Source organism: Pithys albifrons, chromosome 6 (assembly GCF_047495875.1).
Source record: "Pithys albifrons albifrons isolate INPA30051 chromosome 6, PitAlb_v1, whole genome shotgun sequence".
In the NCBI taxonomy this organism is placed as follows: Eukaryota; Metazoa; Chordata; class Aves; order Passeriformes; family Thamnophilidae; genus Pithys; species Pithys albifrons.
The window spans coordinates 12,512,320-12,531,456 of record NC_092463.1 but is presented as its reverse complement, the minus strand read 5'-3'; the positions used below and the strand labels follow the sequence as shown (position 1 = coordinate 12,531,456).

General features: G+C 36.8%; 1 protein-coding gene across 3 annotated transcripts in view; it reads left to right on the top strand.

Annotated features, from left to right (window-relative positions):
* The window catches only part of WDR25 (WD repeat domain 25), a 68,472-nt gene that overhangs the window by 29,104 nt on the left and 20,231 nt on the right, over positions 1 to 19,137 (top strand). For all 3 annotated transcript variants that reach the window (XM_071557512.1, XM_071557514.1, XM_071557513.1), the window contains exon 3: positions 12,033 to 12,180. In XM_071557512.1, the coding sequence (XP_071413613.1) occupies positions 12,033 to 12,180 (148 nt within the window). The remainder of the gene's footprint in view (positions 1 to 12,032; positions 12,181 to 19,137) is intronic.

The following is a 19,137-nucleotide window of genomic DNA, read 5'->3' as shown; positions in this document are numbered from 1 at the left end:
CTCCAGCCAGCTCTTAATCCAGGAGAGGGTAAGCTTGTCCAGGCCATGGGCTACCAGCTTTTCCAGGAGTATATTATGGGAGACAGTGTCAAAGGCCTTGCTGAAGTCCAGATAGACCACATCCACAGCCTTCCCCTCATCCACCAGGTGGGTCACCTGGTCGTAAAAAGAGATCAGGTTGGTCAGACAGGACCTGCCCCTCCTAAACCCATGCTGGATGGGTCTAATCCCTTGTCCACCCTGAAGGTGCTGTGTGATTGCACTCAGGATGAACTGCTCCATCACCCTGCCAGGCACAGAGGTCAGGCTGACAGGCCTGTGGTTGCCAGGGTCCTGCTTGCAGCCCTTTTTATGGATTGGGGTGACATTTGCCAACCTCCAATCATCTGGGACCTCCCCAGAGAGCCAGGACTGTTGGAAGATGGAGAGCGGTTTGGCAAGCTCTTCTGCCAGCTCCTTCATCACCCTGGGATGGATCCCGTCTGGTCCCATAGACTTGTTAGGATCCAACTGGCTCAGTAAGTCAGTAACTATATCCTCCTGGAATACAGGAGGGCTATTCAGCTCCCTCTCCCTGTCTACCGGCTCCAGAGGCCAGTTGTCCTTGAGGGCCACCTGTCTTACTGGTGAAAACTGAGGCAAAGTAGGTGTTAAGTACCTCAGCCTTCACCTCATCTTCCTTAACTACATTTCCCTTCAAGTCCAACAGAGAATGGAGGTTTTCCTTGCCCCTCCTTTTGTTATTAATGTATTTATAAAAGGACTTTTTGTTATCCCTAACTGAAATAGCCAAATTTACTTCAAATTCCACTTTTCTTTCCCTAATTTTTTTCCTGCATGAAAAAAATCTGTAAATTCTTTGTAAGTACCCAGCCCTTTTTTTCCATAGTCTGTAAACTTTCTTTTTATCCCTGATTTCTTTCAGAATCTCCCTATTTAACCAAGCTGGCTGTCTCCCCCTCCGGCTGGCCTTTCGGCACACTGGGACAGCCTGTTGCTGTGCACTCAAAATTTCCTTCCTAAAACATGTCCATCCCTCCTGGACCCCCTTGCCTTTAACGGTTGTTTCCCAGGGTATGCTCTGAATCAGTTTTTTGAATAGGCCAAAATCTGCTCTCCGGAAGTCCAAAGTAGAGGTTTTAATGGTGGCTCTCCTTACATCCCTGAGGACTGAAAATTCTATTATTTCATGGTCACTATGCCCCAGGCGGCCTCCAACCACTACATCATCTGCCAGCCCCTCTCTGTTTGTAAACAGTAGGTTTAGCGGGGCCTTACCCCTGGTAGGCTCATTTACCAGTGCATGAAGGAAATTGTCCTCTATACGCTCCAGGAACCTCCTTGACTGCCTCTTTGCAGTATGAAGCTCCCAGCAGATATCTGGCAGGTTAAAGTCACCCAAAAGAACTAGGGCTGGAGATTTTGAGACATCCGCCAGCTGCTTGTAGAATAATTCATCCCCTTCATCATCCTGGTTGGGTGGTCTGTAACAGACTCCCACAAGGGTGTCAGCCTTGTTGGCCTTCCCCCTGATTCTGGCCCACAGGCACTCAACCTTGTCACCGCTGACCTCAACTTCAACAGAGTCAAGAGACTGTCTAACATACAAAGCCACCCCTCTACCTCTCCTTCCCTGCCTGTCCTTTCTGAAGAGCTTGTAGCCCCCCATAGCAGCACTCCAGTCATGTGAGTCATCCCACCACATTTCTGTGACAGCAACTATGTCATAGTTTTCCTGCTGCACTATGGCTTCCAGCTCCTCTTGTTTGTTTCCCATACTGCGTGCATTGGTGTACATGCACTTCAGCTGCGCCATTGATTTCATTCTCAACTCGGGCTCTATGCGCTTAGGCCTATCTCTGGAGAGCCCAGTTGCCATCCCTTCCCCCTTCAAACCTAGTTTAAAGCCCTCCTAACCAACCCTGCCAACTTATGGGCTACAGTTCTTTTGCCCTTCCTAGATAAATGAAGCCCATCTGCTTTGACGAGACTGGGCAACACAGAGTTTGCCCCATGATCAAAAAACCCAAAATTTTGACGGTAGCACCATCCCCTAAGCCACCTATTGGTAAGCTGGGCTTTCCTAAACCTCTCCTCATTCATCCCAACTAGCACAGGAACTGAGGCAATTACTACCTGTGCTCCTGTCCCATGAAGAGATGAGGTCAGTGCCTTGAAATCTTTATTAATTACTCTGGTACTCCTTTTATTAATGTCATCACTTCCAACCTGGACAACCAACAGCGGGTAATAGTCTGAGGGTTGGATAAGCTTAGGAAGTCTTTTGGTAATATCCCTCACCCTGGCCCCGGGAAGGCAGCAAACTTCCCTGTGGGACGGGTCTGGCTGACATATAGGGCCATCGGTTCCCCTCAGAAGGGGAACTTTGACAGTATTCCAGTTCTTATCACAGAGATGTTAATTTTAGGTAAACATCCTTTATAAACAAACTAATTCTAATCCTTAGCTTGAGTTTAAAAGAGTGTCAGGGCTTATTTCTGAATAATTGCATAATACTCTAGGATTTATTTACCTTAATCAAGTGTTTGAATATGTTATTAGTATTCTGTTAGTTTATGTTGCAGCATCTATGCATGTGTTACTTGTCAGTGTTTGCCATCATTTCACCTGGACACCAACTGTGTGTGTATATGCTGTCCAACACCTGAACAGGAAGGCTTCATTCTGAGAGGGTCGTGAAGTGGTGGAGGATTGAGCTTGTCTGTCCAGTAACTGCATATAATTAATAGGAAAATATTGAAAGCACCAAATAGAAATAAGGTCTTGTCCCAGCTATCCATCTTGTCTGTGACATCCAAGAAATGTGAATTTATTAGTGTCCATGTTTTCTTTGTTTTTTCCATTTCTGAATCAAATAGATGGAAAAAAGGTTTTTGTAGATGAGATTAATATGTCCTGAGGACACTTTTGCTACAATGGGAATATATAATTTGCAAATTCTCTAATAGAAATGTCTGAAATATTTATATCAATCTTGTTCATTCTCTTACTGTTACCCTTTTAAAAATATAATTTACTTCTTTCTTAGGAGTTCTGTTTGCCAGTTTTGACTTGAAAGGCTCCCATGGAGGCAGTGTTAATTATTTATATTAGCAAAACCCCAGCCAGTTTATATACTCTAAAATTATTTATGTTTTCATTTGTTGATTGGATTTTCCTTGTGCTACAAGTTAACTTTTGAAGTAAGGAACTATTAGGTCTATTTGCTAACAAACTTGCTTAGGTGAAGTGTCGTAGCTCCTGTTGTTAAAGCTTTACCAAGAAAATTCCTTTATTGTGTTTACTCAGATGAATAGCTCTTGACACATTGGTGTGATGTTTTTCTTTTCACAGAATTCTATTCTAGGTCTCTTGTCTCTACCTTTGCCAGCTGAAAATGTTGGTTTTATCTTGGTCTATTAATGTTTTCTTAAAATCATTTTATAGGATGCTGGCAGCTCAAAGTACACTTTGATTAGATTTTTGTTTTGCTGTTAATAGCAAAACCACCAAAATGAAGCTTCGCAATTAACAATTATGGGGCCTCCCTTGTGGGAAGTGTTGCTGGTTTTCTCTGGGAAGGAAGATTAAAATAACATGTGCAAAATAATTGGAAATGCATTTCTTAGGCATGGTTGGCATGAAGCTAATGTAGTGCTTATACTTATCTCAACCTTTGCTGGATTCACCAGTATTAAAGCTTGTTAACATGTTTGCAAGTCAGTTTTTGTACCACTGAGTAGTTTCTAGTAGTGCTGACTTGGTTAGTAGTATGCTGCTAGTATTACAATTAAAATGCTTCTGCCTGGATAAAGCCCCCTACAAAATAAGGGCTACCTTATATCAAATGTACTCGTTGGTTTTCTTGTTTTGTATTGTGTTTGTTTGTTTGTGTTTTTAGGTTTTATTTGTTTGTTTTAAAGAGAAGGTTTTCCACCTCATTTATTTGATAATTATGCTTGAAACACTTCAACATTAAAATTTTTGGTGAAAAAAATAATGAATTTATACCTAATGCTGGCTCTCAGCTAATGAAATTTATGACATTTTGCTACTTTCCATTCTCCTTGTTCCTGCAGTAGTAAGGGTAGTCTTGTAATAAGCTATCCAAATGCAAACTCCTATACAGATACTAAAGCAATAATAAAGTTGGTTCCTTGCTTTGGATTAGTAAGATAATTGTGTTTTGAGTTACAGCTGCTGCAAGCAGAAAGCTAGTGGAAATCTGTAAGTGGTTGTTCAAATGACAGCATTGATATATACTTCTTACACTGTGTCTAGGATAGGAAGATGGATGTCATTTAAAATATGTTCCCTAAAACACTTTAAACATTCCTGCAGCAAGTGTTCAACACATCTGAAAATGTGTTAGCTTTATCCAGCTATACAAAATCCTGCAGAGAAACTCTTTTTTTGGGACTCTTGGTTTAAAAATTAGGTAGGTATGTCCAAAATTACATCAATCATAATCTATATAACACACTGAACATCCATTAACATCCTTCATAGTTGTATGAAAATAAGTTTATTAACACTTGCAGGTTATACACAAATCTAGACCTCAGCTCATAGTTTTTCCTGGAGCTTAGCTCTTAGTTTTTACACAGTTTGACTACATGTTTAGACAAAAGAGTACAAGTTACCTCTTTTGTAATTTGTCCAACAAATTTTACTTTGTACTACAACTGTAATCTTTGGCTCAATATTTTAAGAAGACATGAATTGAAACAAGAATGAAATATTAAATATTCCTGTAGTTACTTTAGGGATTTATATATATTACATTCAAGATCAGGTTTTTTGTTCAGTCTTGTGGCTTGAGAGACTTAGGCACACCCACCTATTCCAATGCTTGGCGATTTATTGTTTTTCTTCTTGGCATTCTCTTGCCTTGGTTTTATCAACAAAAGAATGTACCTGTTTATGTGAGTGACTCCTTATCCTTATTTATTGCTGTTGATTAGCGATACCCAATGGGCACTTTCAGCTTTTGCAATCCTGCCCAAAGCTGCACCTCATCCAAGTGGGAAATCTGAAGAAGCAGTAGCAGCAGGCGATAACTTTTTATAATTTTTCCATGAAACTATTTCTGCTCTCTGGCCCATTGATTTTCAAAGAACCTTTTAAAGTACAGTTCTGAGCCTGCTTTGAAAACTAGGAAAGACATGATATTGTGTAGGTAGTGTGGACCTTCCTTCTCTACTGTATTTGTTAGAAATCACAGTATTTAGATACTGATGAGATCAGAAAAGCGATATGGTTCAGGGTGCATCCATTCAGATGAGCTCCATTGTCTTGGAGCTGTGCATATTAGCAGATAAGGGATGTTCAACTTTCAGACATGAATTCAGTTCTACAGTTAAAAAACAAAGTAGAAAAACAAAATCAATTTTGTCTCCTTGAGTCTCATCAGGGAGCGATGTTCTAAAAAGAGGAAGGAGAGGCTCATGTCTCTTTACAAGTTTGTGGAGCAACCTAAGTGTGCTTTGGAAGGGAACAGAATCTGTTCCAGTCAGAGCATAGTAATTTGTACTTTCTGTAACTCTGTCCTATTCCACATCATCCTTGAACAGGGCTGTTTCTTAAATGGCATCTTTGTATTTGTAATAATTGAGAAATTTGAAATGATTTGTTGCTGTTGTTTGTTAGGAGCCATTGACAGAGGAAGTTGGTAACTACTGAAGAATGGCACAACTTGGCTAAATTGGGGGGGGAAATTCTTTTAGTATGGATGTTACGATGAAATTAACTTGAATCCATCCACTAAAAAGTTTTTCTACACATGCTCCAGATATTAATTTCTTGTTTAGTATTCTTGACTGACTCTGCTGTAGCTCCTTTTTGCATGCAAATTCAAAATGCATACAGCTTAATTCCTCATGGTTGCTTCCAACCTCTAATTTATCACAATTGAATCATTGTTCTTGGGTTCACTGTGCAATTAGTGACTGCCTCTTTGAATAGATGCACCTTTCTTTTTCTGAAAGGCTGCTAGATTTTCGTTTCTGCAATCTAATGTGCTTGAAGGCAAGCACATTATCTATAATCACAGAATGGCAATGAAAGAGATGTGCTCCATTCCCTTTTTATCAGTCTTTGCATGCTTGATGAGTTCTCCTGTTGCTTTGGTTACTCTGCTTATGTTGCTGTGACTTTTTTTCAAGGAATGAATTCTTTGAACGGTCAGTAAGATAACAGCCTTTCTTTTGTGTCCTATGAGCTGGTTGTTAGTGTAGCAGACCTCAGAACTTTCTTTTGTGACTGCTGTTCACATGAGTATCAAGTGCCTATCCTGCCTTCTTCTGTGACTTACCAAGAGAGTTTTTATTATCTTCAGCCCAAACTACTTTATTTTTGAAGGCTGTCTTCCTGAAAGCTTTCAGTCAGAAAGTAGGAACTAAAAACATATAATCTCTAATAAATCTCATCTCTTATATTGTGTAGTTGCTTATGTGATTTGTGAACTTTGGATCCAAGGGTGAGGAGGTCTGGTTATGTTACCTAAAATAGAGGCTACAGTATTTTCACTACATTTCTAAGCTATACAGGAAAGCAAGCAACTTCTAAAGCCTTTATTTCCAAATATTATGGAGAATGGGAAAGAGCAATTGAATTACAATGTGCCTCAGAGAAAGTAAAAAGAAAATTTCCTTTTTAAAGAAATCTCTAATATAATTTTGTCACTTGGCTGTTTGTACCTCCCATTTTGGCCCCATATATTAATCCTAGCAGAAAACTTTGTAGTCACCATACTTTCTGTAATAGGAGAGGAAATGAAATGAAAGCAGTTGATGGGAAAAAATGGAAATGCAATGCTATAAATAGTGAAGTGCAAAAGAGTAAGAACTAGTAGTGAAATATGAACTGGTTTGACAAAGCCAATTTTATATATTCAAAAAATTGCAATTTAAGTTTTCATGATACCTTAATGCAAGAAAGATATTGAAGGAAGTCTTTGAAAATAGCAGCTAATTTCAAAGCTTGGATTCTTGGCTATTTATTTCTTTCAAATATTGGATAATTAATTAGTTAATAGTTGTAGATTTAGGGGTGGTAATATGGTAATGTGTATCATTTTCCTAAAACAGTTGCATATTTCATTGTTTTAGGGATTCTGACAAGGGGAAAGGTTGGTCTGGTTACTGTTTGTAATGTATAACATTGCTTCACTGTGTGGCAATAAGCAGGATTTTCAGAGTATCAGGATGAAATGTGTGCTTTTAACTTTTTAGCTCAGTAATGAAAATCACAAAGGTCATCACCAGATGCAACCTCAGGTTTAGTGAGAATTTAGTATTTCATCTAGAAAGAATACTGAGTTTCTGTAGCAGCCGAGTTTTCAAGTCAAGCAGTGACACTTAAAGTAGTTGATTTCTTGGTAAAAAAAATTAATATAAATCTGTCTTCTTTTGGCATATGCATGATAACATCTAGTCCTATAGTAGTTGATACAAGTGTTTGAGTGCCTATGAAGGAAGATTTATGTCTCGGCCTCTGTATTTTTTTCAAGAACTGTTCCCTCTGCCCGAGTAATTTATTTTGTACTAAATATGTAAACCTTTATTCTGTAAATCTAGGAGTTTATTCTATAAATGTTTATTTTAAAACTATTTATTACCACATCTTTGGTATTTAAAATATAACTTTTCAAATAGTTTTAAGACACTTCATTTATTAAAAAAAACCTGCTTTGAAATTCTTACAACTGTTAGTTCTTAAATTATAGTGTTGTGGCCTTTACCTTCAGCTTTACACTGGTTTTGGATACAAATCCTTTTTCTGGGTTCATATGCAGAGGCCAGTCAGAATATGTTTGGGATCCTTTGCTGGTGAAGAGGCTGTAATCCACGTTCCTTTTTGACAAAGGAGGCATAATCCACAATGTCCTTCACTTGAAACAAGTTTTTAATGACCCTAGTTCCTAGAGGACTCTGTCCCTCTTTCATTTCCAGCATATGGAAAAAGCAAAGGAAAAAAATCCTAGAAACACCATTATTTCCATACTAGGTATTCTTGACACCTTTGACTCTCTCAGTTGAAATTAAGACCCTGAAATGCCTGGCACGCTGGAGAATCTGTTAACCTGACATCTGAGTGTTTGGCGGAGAGAGGAAACTCAAGTGCAAAGGACACATCCCTTCGCAACATCTTGGTTTTTTAATTATTGGCTGCCTGTTTGAAGCAAGCACCTGCTGCTAAGTAGAGATTCCTCTCAAGCTTTGGATAGAGCATGGTGGAACTCTCCCCCTAGTCACGTTTTTTACTTACGATGATTAAGCAGTGGAAATACATGGGAATGGGGAACTACTTAAGAGATTCCCCGAGGGAATGCAGACATCTTGGAGGTTTTGTAGTGATCCTCTGATGAGATTTGAACCATATTTCTCTTGTAATATAGTAGGCTCTCCATTTTTGCATATAACACTATGTACATTTCTGTCACTTCTAGACACAGAATGGTGCTTGTAACTTGAGGCAGACACCTTCTGTGACAGCAGAGCATTCACTGCTCCGCTTTTATTTGTACAGAACATGCGCAGTTTGTCCTTTAATTCCTTAGTTTTAAGTTCTGCACACCTATTTTTTCGTTTCTTGCTATATAATGGCTGATCCTTTATATGACTTTCTGTGGGCATGGCTCCATCCCTTAAGTGATTGCTCTTGAACTAACTGTAAATGTAAATGCCACTTCTTGCAAATAGCAATTGCAGTACCTTCCCTTTTCTTCTGGAAGATTATTATTGTAACCAAAAACTCTGAAAGTGTTCTTCTGGGTATGCCTTGCACTGTGTCCTCATTGCAGCAAGGCACATGCCAATGTATCAAGGTTACATTGAGCTTAATTCACCACATGTGGAACTAGAAGGAAAATCCTAGATAGGTCATGTGGAACTTCACTAAAATTGAAAGTCATCAGATGACCCCTTGCAGAGCATTGCCACTGCATGGCATCACAGGGTCTGCCATCCCTTTCTGCTGCCTTATCTGACTCCTCTTTCCACTAGGTTGTGAAACCACCACAGAAGTGGTACCTCTCATCTTTATTTAAAAGCACATTTGTGGGCTGCAGTGAATTTGCATTGGACCATATCTTGATGGAAACCTGTCCTAATTCCTCTCTTTGAACTGATGGCTTACACTGGGCATCACTTGTGGAGTTGGGTAGCAGGGACTACAGGGGTGGCTTTTGTGGGAGGAGGTCCTGAGCTGCCCTGTGATGCTGTAGCTGGTGCTGGGTCACTCTGAAACAAATGAAAACAGCTCACTGTGGGCCACAACTTTGGAGGATCACGTGATAACTCTGGTCATGCATACTGGAGAAAGGGGGCAGCCACAAGGCCACATGAGAGGTAACGTGAGGTTGCATGTGAGAACATAGAGAAGGCATTGGGAGGAGATAAGGGAAGAAGTAATGCCTTTGGAGAGGAAGATCAGAGATGCAGCAAGAAGTGAAGATAAGGGGACGAAAAGAGTAAGAAGAGGCAAAAAGAAACCTCTAGACTCTGATTCCAGCCTCTTGCAATGGCTGTTCTCTCTGAGAAATGACGAAACATAATGTGTAGTGGGAACTGGTAGAGCTGGGGTAGGAGCAAGAGAGAAGCACTGGACTGAAGTGGGGCCTTAGTGGGGGAGTTGCTCCCCAAAGTGCTCATTTAAGTCTTGGTCTTTTTTCCTCAAAACCTGAATCTGTAATTAAAAGTTTACGTTAATTGTCAGTAAACTAAGTGAATTTCCTCAGTCAATACTGGCTTGCCCGTGTGACTCTTAATTCCAGAAAGCATTGCAACATCACTATTATGTGAGCAAAAAAGCTTATGGAAAACAAAATAGTGGAGAGAAATGTATTTCCTAAGTTGTCCCTTGTGAGTGGTCAGTGGTCTCATCCACAAGAGTGGATTGTTTGTTTTGTGTCACGTAATAGAGGGAAATGCGCAGCTTCAAAGGCGTGATTTTTCCATTTTTATAGCTTTTTTTATGCAAGCAAGAGCTCAGAAGTGTTACTGAACTTGCTTCACTTTACTCTTCTTATGAAAATTGAGTTTTCGTACTTAATCACTAAAACATGACAGAAAATATCTGAAGAATGTGCCACCTGTTTTTCCTTTCATCTTGATTCATTCATTAGCTTCCTCGTATTACAAGCCCTTCAAGACACAATTAACCCTTTTTTAATACTGTGAAACTTGAAACAATCATTAAAACTCATTAAAGAAACTTACTTTCCAAAGCAGTTTAATATTAAATTTTTCCTGATTTCTTTTCTTGTGGATGGCGTAGAATTCTAAGGGTATGACCATCACAGTTCCAGTCTTAACTGGGTATTCAAGTAATTAATGATAATTGGTTGCTTTACGTTGCAGAGCTGCGCTTCGTGATAGAAGATCCTTTGATGAAATAATTTTCTATAATGGAATGTTGTCTTTTGAGTATGCTTTACATAATAATGATACTGTCAGCAAGTCCTTTTTGTCCAGTAAGAAGAAAATATAATTGAAGATAAAAATGCATTACCCAAAGACTCACTTTTTTCTTCCTCTTTACATTCTCCTATGCTGTGAATTGTGCTGTTCCCACAAGAAAGCAAACATCACTTATGTTTCCTGATTTACCAAGTTGTTTTTGTTTTTAAAATTGTTTAAAATGCACAAATGTGCAGTCAGCTTCATTGCTCCTGTGTTAACATATATGAAGGTTGAATTTTATCTCACTTAAAATGCCAACAAATTACTTTTTTTTGAGTTGCCTAATCTGTTCCTGGCATTATATAAACAATTTTAGAAAGGAGAAGTTGCTTAGAATTCCCAAAATTCAGAATAACCTTCTAAGCTCATAGGCCATGTTGTTTTCATTCTGCATGTTTTTGCAGGATGAAGATGACTAATTGCAAAGAGAGCCATCATGAAGTAAAATGGTGACTTTAAAACAATAAACTGCCTTGAGTTTACCGTAACTGCATTAAAACTATTGTGAAGCACTGTCAAAGTGTTGATTTATTTGTACTGCTAATATTGGAAGTAATAGGATTGTAGGATATACAGGTATGGTTATAGCATTTGCTGTCCATTTTATTGTTCAACTCAAACCTATTATATTGTATTGTGCAATTGTAAGGTATTTTAGAAACTGGCCTATACTGAAGAAGAATAATCATAGGAAAATAGTTTGGATATTTAGCCCTCTGTCACAGAAGTGATCATAATGGATCTTTATATGGGTCATTTGTTGTATCCTAAAACTATGACAAAAAAACCAAGAAAAGGATGTGCTTTTAATTTTTGTCAACTGTATTTGGTAACTAAATTCAAAGTAGTTGTATTTTCTAAAATATATTACTTAGAAACAAGTGCCTTTTTAAAATATGAGCATCACAATTTATGTTCTGAAAATTGTATTTGTTATATAATATAAAACCATTGGATAACTAGTAGAACAGGATATTCAGAACTGCTCTACTGTTCCATCCAGAAGAAACTGAAAAATGAGAGGACTTACACCAGTCCTTAAAAATCTTCATGTAGCTGTGTCATTATATTCTTACCTGCTTCCTCATTGAAGTTAAGGTAAAATTGTACTTAAAAGTTAAAAGTAGAAATGGAGTGAGAAATATGACAAAAACCTACATATAGGCAGATTTGAAAGGCTGTAATTTGCCTGGGAAAGCAAGATATGATAAAAACAAAAATTTGGAACAGAAATGATTCAAGGTAAAAATCTATTTGGATACATCCCTGCTTAAAGGTAAGACAGCACTGTGACTGGAAAAGTATAACATGAATTACCATTGCAAGCAATGTAGACATTTTAAAAAATAACAAAAGTAATAAAAATGTATTTGTGGATTTGTGCCTTTCTAATAAAGTACCCTAATTCTTATCAACCATGCAATTATTTCTAACAATCTTTTCAGCTTAGCTAATACGACTTCAGAATGCAAAGCTCTCACGACCACAGTGATTTGCTGTAGCTACTTATCAGTACCTTGAAAAAACACTGTGATTCTTTATAAAGGTGACTTTATCCTTCTTTTTAAGGTATGGGATGCTGTAGACACAGGCTGCTGTTTGAAAACCTTCTCCTGCCACTCCTGTGCTGTTCGAGCTGCCCAATGGTCGTCTTGTGGAAGAAGGATCCTCAGTGGGGGCTTCGATTCCACACTGCATTTAACAGATGTAGAAACAGGTAAAGGTCATGAAGGGTGCATTATAGCCCTTTCTTAATTGTGTACAGATAACTTGGGATCTTGTTAGCCTTACATAAAGATAAAATATAGATAAAATCTGTAGATGAAGGTTATCGTTTCTTTGAAACATGTCCTGACTTTAAAAAATATCTTGGCAATCAAGAGTATTTGGAGAAATTTGAGAAAACTGGAGTATCTTTAACTTCATGAACAAATGTAGTTTCTGTTGTCAGATAGTGCACAGATACATAGAATGAGATGTATATATTTTTTATGCTCTGTCATGGTCATTTATTAAAGCATTTGAAGAGACTCTTAAGGCTAACTTTGGTAACAGTTATATATACTGATTTAAGCATAGGCTTGTATCTCATTCCGTTGGGTTGGTTTTAAGTTTGTGCTTAATTAGTTTCTTTTTTTTTTTTTTTTCTGGACAGGACATTAATTAGGAATATAGAAACTTAAATTCTGGTATGAAACTTTTGAGACTGAACTTGGGTGGCTTTGATGCATTAGTGAATTTGATTTGAGATTTGATTGTTATAGCCTTAAATAACTAATTTCCTCATGTTTCTCCTTCACAAACTAAAGTGCTTCTGTCAGCTGTATTTCTTCTCTCCTTCACTGGGGCTATGCATAATAAGACACCTCTGTGTGTGTGTGTGTAAATGAATTGGGTCCAAAATGGGAAAATAGGATTTTGTCAAGGGAAGAGATGCAATTTTATGTTTTCCATTGAATTTATTTTTAAGTGTTTAACTCCTTTGCGATATTTTTTGTATGACTACAACAGAAATCCTTACAAAAATTTCAAGGAGTTACTGTCTAAGAGGATTTTCTCTTTACTAAAAGCAAGAACTGCATTGTATGTGAGGATCTGGAGAGCAGAAGTCCTATTCAGATGAACTGGGAAAGCAGCCAAGGAAATTTGTGAATATTGTTCACATTAGACAAAGATTCTTTTCCATGCTGTAAGAATTTATTTTTCTCAACAATTGTCCTATCAGAAATACTTAAATTCAGTGATGGCTGGAAGGGAGCTGCTGTAGTGTAGGAATGTAAAATATGTTATGGAATACTGACATTTTGAGAATATTTGCATTTTTTAATGGGGAAAAGAGCTTTATAGATCTGATGTAGTAGTACATGAGGTTAATATACCAAGTCATTAACTACTTAGACTTCTTGTGTTTGGTTTTTTTTTAAATTTCAGCCTTAGTACAGCAACCTTTCTAGTCTCATATATAACCAAATTTTACTAGTCCTAGAGGAATTACAATTGTCTGTAATGCTTACAAATTCTAAACAGAATGGCTATTTTTTAATGGGATTTATAGCAGTAGTATAGATTTTATGTGTCTGAGTCATTTGAAGGGACTACTGTGGGAAAAATCTCATTTTATTAAAGCATAGCACAAAATCCAAAGATATGTAATTTAAATCGTATACTTTAATTTCTAACATCTTTTTGATTTAAATATCCAGTAATGGAGTAGTAGTAAGGATTAAGTTGGTTATAGTGATTCATTTATACTACTCTAGGAAATTACAACAGTAACAGAATACATTTACTAAGTTTCAAAGCAGATAAGTTCATAAATGTTTCTTTTCTTATTGACATGTGAGTTACATAGTGCTTCCAGCTACTTAAATAAACAGCATGTGTAAAAGGAGCTCTTGTATCCATTGTAGCCTTATTTCAAAAACGCAGGAGTTCCTCGTAGTTCCTCTGAACTGCCATTGTCGTGTTGATGTTTGGACCTCACTGTCAGTGATACACACCTCATTTGGAATAGTGTAATATGAGTGATCAGAACTTTATTCTGACTTCTACACATGCAAGCCAATTTCTGAGTTCCTTCTTTGTTGTAAAGTTACTCTTCTTTTCATACATTTCAGTCAGTTCCTTTCAGAGAAACAGGGCTAGCAGTTTGCCTCTGGAATCCAAATCAATTTGATATAAAAAGCCTCATTTCCATTTGAAACACCAAGGCAGCTATAAGATTTTGATTTACATTAGTTCACTGAATCATTCATTCCTTCTCACTCTTCATCAGTGCTAAGATGATTTCTTCTTTGATTAACTTCAGATAGATGTTAGAACTGCTCCTTCACAGAGGACTTTCAGATACTTTTTTGGACTTGGGTCTTAATTACTTTCCTTTACTAGTCTGAACTATCAGTGTGTTTAAATGCAGTAATGCATGCCTGTGGCATTTTATAAATAATAATGCTCTCTTTGAGGCTCTGTCCTCTTGTCTGTTTTATATTTTGTTCTGGTTCAACATTTTTCCAGTCTTGTTTGCTAAAATCTAATCTTTCTTGTGTTTTTTTTTGGTACAGATTGTGTATATTACAACTGTGTTATAAAAATTGTTACATGTCCTTCATTAAAAGAAACTTGATGGTCAGAAGACAATTATTTTAAAAGCATAGTAAAGATTGAAAATATGGCTTAGTACATGCATGGTATTGAGCTGCTCAGGTTTTTTTTATATATATTTATATTTTTTTGTAATTTTCTGCTGGTTTTCCGTTAGGAACATAGTTTTTCCCCTATTAAATCAAAATTGTGGTCTGGCTGATTTTTCTGGGTCTGGTAGCAGCTAGTTATGATATTCCTCACAGGAATGTGCCATCTTAGTTTTAACTAACAGTGCTAGAATAAATTCTCCAGGAAATTTTGTTTCTAAGATTGGACATTAATTTGTGTATCCCTTGTTCTAGTATATTGCATTTTCTGGAGTGATTTTTTAATCATTATGATCTGAACAACATCAGAGTAGAATCAAACACTGAAATCCTATTAATCATGAAGCAGAATTTTTGTCATTGGCGTAGAAATCCTGATGTAAGGATGGAAGACACATCCTGAAATCTTATCCTGCAGTTTTACACCATCAGGCCTCTTGCCCCTATCACTTGTATTTAATGAAAGTTCTTATGTATAAGATCTAAGATGCTGCAAGCAAACAACAGTGGGCTGATGGGAGTCTCCTGAAGTTCAAAAAGAACCAATACAAAGTCCTGCAGCTGGAATAGAGTAATCCTGTGGAACAGAACAGGCTGGTGTTAAACTGGCTAGAAAGCAGCTTTGCAGAAAAATACCTAGGAGTCCTGGTGCTGAATCATCAGTGTTCTCTTGCAGCAAAGAAGGTCAACTTCATTCCAGGCCAGATTAGGAAGTATTTACCTGGAATGTAGAGATAATGATGTCAGGCTCTTCTCAGAGATGTACAGCGAAAGGATAAGAGGCAAAGGACCAATACAGGAATACAGAAACTTGTTGTCTCAACTCAGGGGTCATCAAACACTAAACCAGGCTGCTCAGAAAGCTGTGGCTTCTGTACTTGGAGATAATCCAAACTTCATGGATAGACCCATAAGTAACCTGCTGCAGCTGGACCTAATTTAAGTAGGGATTTGGACTACATCAATCCTGGAGGTCCAGCCCACCTGATACTATGATGAAGAACAATGAAAGAAAAGAATTCAAGTTAATGTGATAAAAGGAGTTCTCTTGCCCAAGTTTGGTGAAAATAAATGTTATTGTGCAAATCTTTTTTTAAACTCAATTTTTGTAGATCTCAATTTATTATCTTCAGTGGTCATCCACTGTTCTAACACCAGAATGTCAAGCTAAGGCTCTCCACAAATATGGTTATCTTAATAGCTGTTGTATGCATTCACAGTGTGGGTCTGATCCAAATATGCATAAAATGTTTAAGGAACTCAAGGTTATTCATGAGTCATTCACATGAGTGGTTCTGTGGTTACGCTTTGCTTGAGGCAAGTTCAGTACTGCAATGTGGAGTTTCATAAATATTGGTAGATCCAAAACCTGGAAATGTGCTGCCTGTTACTGGTTAATATTTTTTTATTGTTCTATTTTATATACATTCTTTCTTTATAAAAATAAAGCCTTTTGAATGGTTCCACAAATGCGATAATAATGCAGCAGCAGGATGAGACTCCCTGGTTTTGTTCATCTAATTACACCACACTCACAGTCATTTTGTACTACTGATAGTCCAGACACTGTTATTTACAGAGTAGTAAATAGTGATATATTCAGAGAGCACTGAACAAAATTGCTTTTAAAACAATTCTAGGTCAAGTACATTTGACATGTACCTTCTGTTATGTCCAGATGTAATGGAGATGCTCTACCAACTTAAGAAGTGTAATTGTATTTTTAAAATTTATTTATAACTATTTTATGTTTGGAATGTATGTTTTATTCATCAGTGGATTTTTCATTAGTCACAAATGAGTTGGTATAATAACATAGGCAGAACATTGGCTGGGTTGTTACTATTTCCATATTGTAGGTACTTTTCATTTCTTTAATATTATGACAGAGGGAATGTTCCAAGAAATTTTGGCACATTTCCTACGTTACCAAATGCTGCAGTTGTATTTTAGTGCATGGACTGAGCTTGATTTCAAATATCATTTCCGCAGTTATAATGGGAGAGAGAGTTTCTTAATGGAACATTTTGTACCTCCAAGAGGATGGTTCTAATTTTCTTTTCTATATATATTTTTTCTATTCTAATTTGGTAGTCCTATAGATATAACATTATTATTGTTAATGTAATTGCACTTGTTCATGTAGAAGTTTTAGTTCTCATACCTAAACATCACCTCAGGAGAGCTGTGATTTTCTTCTCCAGCTCCCTTTCTCTCCCAGTACTATTTAGATAGTATGTTTTAAAATGCAGGAAGGTTTTATATGACACCTCAGGAAGAAGCTCAGTTGATTGATATTTTTTTGTTTTTTTTTTCTTTTCAGTGCATGCAGGCACCCTTGATGTGAGGTTAAAGGTTTCTCCCAAGACTCAGCAGTTTTATGAAATATGTTAAATATAGTTTAGAGGTCACTCTCCACCTAGGAAGTAACAGCATTTTACATTTTGCTAAAAGAAGAGAGAAAGATATTTATCATGAGGGTATTTTAAAGGTTAGAAGATAAAATTATTTCATATTTCAAGCATCTTTGCATGCTGTGAACTTGTGAATATGTGAGGAAAAAACCAGGAAAAACATGTACTTAAATGTAATGTTGGTTCTTGAAAAAACAATAAAGCCGTTTGTAAGCACACCAAGATACTGAATGGAGATGTAACAGCCAATATTGCTTTGTTACAAACAAATTATGTCTGATCAATCTGATATTTTTTCTCATTATTGTGCGAGAGAAAGATTGGGACTGTAATTAAATTTTTTATATATATTAAGTTTTTTGTGAACACTGGAGGAAATTCCATTCTGCTTAGCAAGATTGCTCTTGTGTCCAAGTAAGTCTCAGGCTTCACTTTTCTGCACAGATTTGAGTAAGGAAGTAAATGGTTTTGGGTTTTGCAAGTAGGTGTGTGAGCCTGAGGACCACTAAACACAGTTGAAGAAGCATCCTGTCCTTGGTAACTGTGCTGATGTTCTGTGTAAAATTCACAGTGTTAAATAGCCTTCAAAACATCTGATTTCATACTTGAGCAGTTTCACAGTAGGCTGCTACATAAAGAAGCAGAAACTTACATTTGATATATTTTTAATGTTTTTTTCCATTTTGTGTATGTTAGTGGTGAGCCTTTAATGCATGAAGAATTGAATTAAAGCCTTTAAAGAATTTAAAACACATTGCAAAAAATATAGTATATATTGTTACTGAAATTGTGAAAATTAAAGATTTAGAGAAGCATTTGCTTTCTACTTTGGAATAACAACCACTTGTACAAGAAAATGATATGTGGTATGAATTTTCCCTCAATTAGCCAAAGAGATTTTCAGAAGATGTAATTTTCTATTCTATGAGTTGGTTGAATATTTCTTATGCGGCCTTTAGGATCTAAAATGTGATAAATATATACACAATATAGGTATATACAAGCTTGCTGAATTACACCTGTTGTATTCTATTATGCATAAAGGAGTCTCCTGCTAGTCTCCTGCTCAAAGGCCCTCTTTTGAAGTATATAAAATAAGGCTCCCCAAAGTTGAATGTTTAATGTTAATAAATTAAGTAATTGTAAAGAAAAACATATGTAACTGTAAGTAATGATTTTCAGAAAGGTGGAGGAGGATCTCTAGCAAACAATGAAGCTGGATTTTCTAAATTGTGGGAATAAGTTCCATCATTGCAGAGAAAGCGGCAAATTCTGCTCATGGTAGTAACACACTAAATAAAATTTGTACAGAAAAGGGCAGAGTTGAACTAATGCTTTCAAATTACTGAATTACATGAGCTAATTTGCTCCATGTCATCTTCTGCATTGATCTGTTCTGTCTCTCAAATTAATATATTTCCTAAATTTCTGAAGTTCTGCAAGTGTATTGTGTGTAAATTTTAATTCTGCCAGTAGGAGTGTTTCCTTTCTGTAATGTTGTGATCCTCCCCTTTGGAGTATGTTTGCTGCTGCTCCAGACCTGCTTGTCTTCTGCGTCGTGGCAGTAGAATGAAATTAATGTATAAGTCTAAGAATGCCAAACTCTTCAGAACACTCTTTACTCAGTTTCCAAAAAGAGATGGTTGACTGAATTTCACTCTGGGGAATGAGAAAGTGAGAGTTGTATTTCAAAGTATTAAATGATAAGGTAGCAGCTTCCCATAGGAAAAAGAAGGAGGATAAAGAATGTAAAGGTGAATAAGATGTCACATTGTTTGCATTAATTTTATTTATTATTACACTACAATTTATAATTCAGAACACTGAGATCATTATGTTTTAATTATATTAGTAACTGTCACGGAGAGCTTTGGGATAAATAACAGACTCTAGAAGACAAGAAAAGGGCAAATCCAGTGTCCATTTCTCTTTAAACAGGAGGAAACAGAGTAGGGAATTTGAACATTTTAGTTTCTGGAGAAAATATCAGGCAAATAATTGAATTATTTGGAAGCAGTTGGGGATGAGATTGAAAAATGGACAAATTAATAACAAATTATGTTAAATCAG